Genomic DNA, 8,208 nt, shown 5'->3' with positions numbered 1-8,208 from the left:
TTATCTACAATGTTCTTTAACACGAGTAAATTAGATAGTTGCTCATGTCAGTCTTAAGTGTTATTATAATTTTATTTAGATGTTCAGGAAGCTTCCAAACAATTTTAAAAATAAAACAAGTTAAAATTGGTTAGGATAAAAAAAACTATAAGCATGACCTAACATATGCGAAGTGTCACAGCTTTTCACCATTATAATAATGATATTTTTTAAATGGGTGGTGATATTTTACACCTACCAAATAAAATACATTCACTCCATATAATACATATTTTAATTATATTTATTTTACTTTTTAACTTAAAATTTTAACATATATTATTATATTATTATAATGAGTTGTAAAGTGGAAATAAGAGAAAAAAAAAGTTTCAAAGAATTTCTTTTCTTTTCAAATATAAAATTATTTACCAACTCTTCAAATATATGTACATCTTTACTTTACTTTTCATCTACATGCTTTGAAAACATGGATTAATTTTCCTATTATATTTATTATACATATATAAGTAGAAAATATTTTCAAATATGTATATTTTCTATTTGAACACACAAATTTAAAACAAAAAAATAAATAGTTTGATATTTCTATAAAAGTGTTAAGAAACATTGATGAATATCAATATTTTTCTTTTTCTTTTTTGAGGAAATGAATCAAATGGTTAAATATATACAAGTAAAAAGTAATTTAAAGTAAAACGTCACAAAAACATATAATTAAGTAAAACATATAATATCATGTCATGGTTGTGACTTTGTTTACTTGTAAAATTAGCTTTGTATGTGTGAGAGGAAGAGAAGCTGAACTTTAATAACTTTAATCAAATATAAAACATTAAAATTACACTTCATTTAATTATGTTATGTTAACTCTTAAAATTATTAGTCATGATTATGGTTAATAAATATCAAATCATATGAAAATAATTCTTTAACTTTGGATGAAAAGTTTTTCTTTTTAATTAGTAATTTGGTTTTATATTTACATATTTGTTTAATTTGGATTTGTATATTTATGACTTAATTAAGTCTAACTTTTATTAATTAGAATTAATATTGTCTCTTTTGTTAAATTTGTTAGTCTGACAAAAAAATTTAATTAATTTAATTTTTATATAATTTTATATTATTTAAATAGAGAAAATGTAGTCTGTTATAGATAATCATTTCAATTCAAATATTTTTCTTTCTTCTCAACTTTTTTTTTTCTTTTCCTGTGCTCCAACAATAACATCTTTTTCAAATCTAATGTAATTATTGCTATTAGTACGGTGACAATGTAATTAAAGCTGTCAAAAATGGTCACAACCCGCCGGTCAACTTGGGTTGAGTTTGAAAAAGTTGTATATTTTATGTGGATTAGATTTAACTTGGTTCATTTAAATCCGACTTATGCGGATTGAATCCATGGTGGGTTAGGTTGGCCCACCAACCCACTTACCTAATTTTATTTTATTAAAATTTAATTTTAATTTTATAAAAAAAGATTTATTATTATTTTTTTGCTTGAAAAAATTATTTAAATTATCTATTTTCAAAATTAATTAAACATCCATTATGGGAGTGAAATTTGTTTAGATTTGAATTATAGAAAGTTTGTAATTTTTTTATTTAAAAAAATTGTAATTAAGTGAGTCAGTGAGTCAATCCGTGGTGGATCGGGTCGGGTTCGAATTCTCGCTAATAAATGAGCCAAGTTTTGATGATAAATATTTTTGTTTTTTATTTAAATAGATTTTGAGGTAAGTGAGAGTTATTTTGGAAGTAAATTTTTCTAATGTGTCACATAAATTAAATCTTACATTAATTCTTACAAATTTTACTTCCAAATCTACACTCGTTTACCTCAAATCTATTCAAATAAACAAAAAAAAAAATTACCTTCAAATCATCTTAATTACTCTCCTTCAAAGAAGACCTAAATGACCAACCCATCATAGGTCAAGTCGAACCAGACCAAGTTGGGTTACTCGTTTTGAGAACACTAAAGACATTAGATTATTAAAAATAAAAATATATGTTATCCTACTATATATATTAAGACAAACAACTCCAACTAAATAAAGTGTTTTTCTTTTTCATGAGCGAAACAATCATCTTTCTTACTGTTGTACACAGTTGGACTCCATATTCAATATCATGCGATCGTGCAATCTTTTGAGCAAAATCATTCTATCCAAACCCTAAAAATATCCCCAAAATGGTGCCACGTGTAAACTCCACTCGAACCATTTTAAAAGCTATGCAAAGAACATATATTCCACCACCCTCGTAAATGTTCCTCTATATAACAAGGAAAAAGCTGATTCAACAAAAAGAAAAAAAACAACAGATATAGATGTCGGAGAGTGGCAGAAGACACGGCGGAGGCGAACAGCTCCTGGCGGAGGAGGCCTCCGGAGACTTGTCGTCACTGCCGTGGAGACTGAATGTGAAGGAGTTTCAGTTGCCACGCCAAAGTCACAGCCATGAGCACCGTAATAGCCCAACTTACTTCACTTTTCGCGGTCTTTTTCGGAAACCCAGTAAGACATTTCTCGCTCTTTCTTCTTCCTTTCCATCTTCATCTGTCTAATTTATTCTCATGGGGTTTTAAGAAGTTATTTATAACCTGCAAATTTCTAGAAAATGAAATTCAAAGTATTACATCATCCCATTATTTCTTTTAACAAAATATGCGTTATTTAAGATATTAGTAAATTTTCAGAGTTAGATTATATTTATAAAAATTTAGTTTTATATACATTTATTAAATGTTAACTTTTACAAAATTTGTCATGTGATGTAATTGGATCAAGTACTTCTAATGGATTTTGGATTCTCTACTAGATTTTGCTGGATTACTATTCTGTTTTATCTTCAAAATGCATTGACGAATACTAGTTTTATGTTTTAAATTATACTAAATTTATTTTAATATACTAATATCAATGTATTTTTAATGTTTTAAAACACCAAGAAATCTAAGAGAATCTAGAATCCTCCTTTTACAAAGTTTATCACGTCGTCTAATTAGATTATGTATCCTAAGTAATCACAAAATATTGGTTATATTCATTATCTTTTCTGTTTTGATACAATTATAAATTAAGTAGCTGAAATAATTAAACACCTATTTTTCTCATCCTTACGCACATTTAAAACAAAAAGCAAAATAAAAAATAGGACTATGATGAGACAGTGTCGTCACAATTGTTTCTAAAATATATATGAAAATTTTATTTATTTTTTCCATCTCATCATCTTTTGTTTTTGGAGTAATGGGTTGGGTTAACTTTGTTTAATTACGTGTTTTATTGTTTGTAGTGAGGGAATCTTGGCATATATAAGTAAAACTTTTCTTTTTATATTCTCTTTTATGATTATGTTGGTGAAGTATTTGTTTTTTTCTTTTTGAAAAAGATAGGTTATACAGTAATTCCTAGATACGGGGAGATATACGAAGCATCTCTCTGCATTTTAATTTGTTTTGTTAGAGATTTCACTAATTAAAAATATAATTAATTATAATATATGTAAATATAAAAACAAGTATAAATCTTATTTTATAAATGAATTTTATGAAGTTATGTTATATATAAAATTTATTTTATAATATCAAAATTTATACTAATAAAATATAGAGACAAGTGTTTCCTCCCTCGGCGTACAAGTTCTCAAAAAATATTTAACTATTTTGTCAATAATTAAGATTTGTGGTTGAACTTTACTTATGAAATCTAATACATTTTTATTTTCTTTTAACCATGGTTTTATCTTCATTCATAAGATTGAAATCCAAAACTTTATTTTAAAAATCTGAACTTAGTTTTATTTGAACCAACAGTTTCTTAAAAAACATTTATTTTGAACCATGTGTAAAAAATGTTAAAATAATAGCATCCGAGACAATCATGTTAAGTCTTTAGAAAAATATTAATTTTTCTAGTTTAATTTTAAAAAATAACATTATTTGTGCTTCTGATCTTTTCATTGTTTTTCCACCACCTATTTTTGAACTTTAACTTCCAGCAGTCTTTCAATTTCTCCGTGTACCCCTCAAATTTTCAAAATGACCATTTTATGCTCCGTAAAAGTGAATTTCAGATTACATGTTTTGAAACCCTTCTGTAATAAGTTTTCTGGAATTTACAGAATAAAATTTCCGAAACTAGATTTCTGGAATAGAATTTTTGAAATAAAATCTTTAGAATAAAATTTTTAAAATAAAATTTCCAGAATATATGAAATGTGACTTTGAAAGGTGTCCTACAAGTGGAGTTGCAATGTAAATGGTCCTCTCAAGGAAAAACAATTGTTTTTTTGTTTATACATGAATAATAATAACATTGCTATTTCATTTCATTATAAAGGCAATCACATCAATCATTTTTATATTAAGTTTGTGTAAGGATTCCTGTGTAAAATTGACTTTTGCATTGGAGAGAGAATTATTTCATTAAAATATCTTCAAATTTCCTTCGTTATAGTATCATGTATATATAGTGCAAGAAAATTGAATCATTTGCTGCCCTTAAGGATGTGTTAGGTTAATGTTTCCATTGTTTCTATCTTAAACAATGGAATCACGTAAGATGTCATCGATGTGTCATTGATGTCACCAAATGTCAAAATCATGTAATTTCTACAGTTGCACATTTATTTTTGAAATCAAAATCACAAGCTTAAAGTAAGGTTTTAAAATATACATCATTACACGAACTCTTATATTGAAAAAATTGAAGGTCTACATTTATACACCCAAAATACAACAAAATCATCATTAACATATGAAAGAAATCATTCGATCTTGAGATCCTTTTAAGAAGATAGATACCTACACATACTTTTGTTTTAAGGGATTGCCGAAATTGAAAAGAAAGAGAAAAAGTGAAAGTGAAAGAGGAGAAAAAACCCTTTGAATTTCTTAAAATGCTTAATAGTAACGGTTATATATTGTTAACAATTTTAATTCAATTCTTTAATTAGAAATGTGAAATTATTTAATTTATTGGAACAAAACCTTCTGTAAGTAATTTACTTAATCAAATTCACTACACAAACAAAGAATGATGAAAGAGAGAAGTGTAATATTAGACTCTAGAAGGTAAATTGTAACATGCTGATCAAGAAATAATCACACATAATAATTGACAAAACTTCGATCTATATCCAGGGATTTATGAAAAATGAGTTCATTAAAAAGATAAATAATTATATATGAGTTCAATCTATATAAAGAATTCATATTAATTTCAACCTAATTTAAGATATCTTTATTTATCTTAGTCAATTCTGTAGAATTTATACTTAGATTCTCAGCCGTCTATAATTAAACGTTATTTATGAAGTGGTTTGCTTCGAAGTAATGTTGTAGTTAGCTTTTGTTTCAGAAAAGGAACGCAAGATTGCAGAATACTACAAGAAACAGGAGAAGCTCCTTGAAGGGTATAATGACATGGATTCGATGACTGAAACGGGTTATTTCCCTGGAAGTCTCACTGAGGTTGATTATTCTCTCAACACCATTCACTTATCATATGTGTATACTACAGGCATCATAGTTTCATACAATTTCTCATTTTTGTCAGATGATAAAATGTTACTGTTCCTTTAAATTTCAAAGGGTAATTTAAAAATTGCTTATTTTTTCTTTTTGTCAGGATGAAATGAAGCAATTAGCAAGAAGTGAGAGACTGGCAGTGAATGTGTCCAATGCAGCTAACTTGGTGCTATTTGCAGCTAAGGTTTACACTTCCATTGAGAGCAAATCACTAGCAGTCATTGCTTCCACCATGGATTCTCTCTTAGATCTCTTGTCTGGGTTCATATTGTGGTTCACTGCCTATGCCATGAGAAACCCAAACCAGTATCACTACCCCATTGGAAAGAAAAGGATGCAACCGGTGGTAAGTTCTTCGGAATCTAAGTATAAGTTGAAAGTCCCATCATAGCTACTAACCAATATCTCAAATTTTTTTTGAGGGATAAATCATATTTCATCCTACTCTCAATTGTTCTTGGAAGTCTTACGTTGACTAGAGATAAGACCAGTTTATAATATATAACTGGGATGCAAACCTTACCTTACAAGCTGGTTTTATGAACTTGAGTTAGACTTAAAAACCACTGAGATGGAAATCTTACCTTACAAGCCGATTTTGTGGGATTGAGTTAAGTTTAAAAAATACTTTCTATAATTGTAACCTCAAAAAGACATATAAGGTGAACACAGAATTTTAGTCTATAATAGATCATGACAATGATTGACAACTATTGGGTGAGTGTCTTCAGAATCATTGCATTGTTGAAAGACATTCATTTTTATTAAGGTATTGTATATGTGCAGGGTATCATTGTTTTTGCATCTGTGATGGCAACCTTGGGATTGCAGATTCTGATTGAGTCTGGCAGACAACTCATTACGAAGGTACTTGAAATCATAACTTCACTTTTTCTTTCAAAATTGTGGTTTTATGGTTGTAGGAATGGAGAAAGTAAGAAAAAGATGAATAAGGAAAAGTTTTGGATTCTAGTCTTTCATGTGATATGTTAAGTGTAGCAAAGTTGAGTATTCTGCTTCATAAATTTTGTTATCAGTTGATCAATTTTTAATTTCTTGCTTCATTCTTTATCTTACAGTCTAAGCCTGAAATGGATTCCCAAGAGTTGAAATGGATGATCGGTATTATGGCATCTGTTACTGTAGTGAAGTTCATACTCATGATCTACTGTCGAAGGTTTAAGAACGAAATTGTCAGAGCCTATGCACAAGATCATTTTTTTGATGTTATCACTAACTCAGTTGGATTAGTTGCTGCTGTGCTTGCTGTGAAGTACTCTTGGTGGATTGATCCAATGGGAGCTATTGTTGTGAGTTCATAACTCTGTCACTCCGCTCTGACAAAATTGATATTCTCATGTTGAAAGTTTGTGAATGAGAGAAAAAGATCAAAGTTTCCTCAATGACTAACTAAAATTTTGCATTTTTATGCAGAAAGAAAAGAACCCAAATTCTAAAAATTTGACATGAAATTTTAACATGAGAGAATCTGTAACATTTTTTCATTGGGTGTTCATATTTTACATATTATACTTGTTCTGTACATTACTTGACATGCCATGGTTATTCAAAGGTCAGACAAACAAATGATTTATTATCGATTTGTAAGATGAGGATTCTATCCAATTATATAATGTAAATTTTGTTGGAAGTCTCACATCGACTAGAGATAAGGTCAATTTATAATATATAAGTGGGGTGCAGACCTCACCTTACAAGCCGGTTTTGTGGAGTTGAGTTAGGCCTAAAACCCACTTTTAACAAATTTGTCTTATTTTTAGTTGATACAAGATCTGTAACATCATATCATGATTCTACAAGTGTCACACAAACAAATGACTTATTAGTTATTGTGAGGGTCATTCTTGTGTTGCATGTTTGTTTTGTTACTATAAATATAAAATAAAGCAACTGATGACCTGGTATGTTATCCTGAATATCAAATGCAGATAGCTGTGTACACAATTAGCACATGGGCAAAGACAGTGATTGAGAATGTGTGGTCTCTTATTGGAAGAACAGCACCACCTGATTTTCTGGCAAAGTTGACATATCTGATATGGAATCACCATGAAGAGGTTAAGCACATAGACACTGTGAGAGCATACACCTTTGGTGCTCATTACTTTGTTGAAGTGGACATAGTGTTGCCAGAAGACATGCCTCTCAATCAAGCACACAACATTGGTGAGACATTGCAGGAAAAATTGGAGCAACTTCCTCAAGTTGAAAGAGCCTTTGTTCACATTGATTTTGAGTTTACTCACAGACCTGAACATAAGATGATGGTATAACTATATGCCAAACTAAATCACTATAGTAAAATGGTTGGTTTTAATGTGTGCCTAATATCATTTTTTCAGAGGGTTAATTTAATTTTCATAATTACTTTTCTTTAGAATGAATTAAGTATATTTTCTCTCCAAACCTTTTTCAAGAATACTAAATTCAAAGTTACAAATTCCATAATTTAATTTAGATGTACTCATTCATGTTACCAATATTATCTAATGTCATTGGAATATATAAAAATAGAAAAGAGGTTAAAATTATGTTAAGACTAAATTAATATATTTATTATAACAATGTTAATTTAACTACTTTATGATAAATATATTAATTATGTTTGATATATAAAAAATGTTTATAATATATATTTTAAAACA

The 8,208-nt window shown here is 28.4% G+C and overlaps 1 protein-coding gene across 2 annotated transcripts; it reads left to right on the top strand.

Annotated features, from left to right (window-relative positions):
- Positions 1-2,128: 2,128 nt before the first annotated feature.
- Positions 2,129-7,981, top strand: LOC106763496 (metal tolerance protein 10). Of its 2 annotated transcripts, none has more exons than XM_014647681.2 (6): positions 2,129-2,525; positions 5,361-5,485; positions 5,643-5,888; positions 6,329-6,409; positions 6,622-6,852; positions 7,492-7,981. In XM_014647681.2, exons 1-6 carry the CDS (start codon positions 2,339-2,341, stop codon positions 7,834-7,836), a joined length of 1,215 nt encoding a protein of 404 aa, XP_014503167.1. In that variant the 5' UTR covers positions 2,129-2,338; the 3' UTR covers positions 7,837-7,981. The 2 variants fall into 2 exon arrangements, with proteins under 2 accessions (XP_014503167.1, XP_014503172.1); XM_014647686.2 differs by having other exon boundaries at positions 2,134-2,525; positions 5,373-5,485; positions 7,492-7,978.
- Positions 7,982-8,208: the final 227 nt, after the last annotated feature.

This window comes from Vigna radiata, chromosome 1 (assembly GCF_000741045.1).
Source record: "Vigna radiata var. radiata cultivar VC1973A chromosome 1, Vradiata_ver6, whole genome shotgun sequence".
NCBI classification, from domain to species: domain Eukaryota; kingdom Viridiplantae; phylum Streptophyta; class Magnoliopsida; order Fabales; family Fabaceae; genus Vigna; species Vigna radiata.
Note: the sequence above shows the minus strand (reverse complement) of the source record. Positions and strands in the feature narration are given on the sequence as shown.

What these genes read in the sequence shown, in the direction of transcription:
- LOC106763496 (XM_014647681.2), top strand. Translation starts at nt 2,339, where the DNA reads ATGTCGGAGAGTGGCAGAAGACACGGCGGAGGCGAACAGCTCCTGGCG. An exon ending in CGGTCTTTTTCGGAAACCCA is followed by an intron (nt 2,526 to 5,360) that starts GTAAGACATTTC and finishes TGTTGTAGTTAG; the next exon opens with CTTTTGTTTCAGAAAAGGAA. An exon ending in GCAGACAACTCATTACGAAG is followed by an intron (nt 6,410 to 6,621) that starts GTACTTGAAATC and finishes TTTATCTTACAG; the next exon opens with TCTAAGCCTGAAATGGATTC.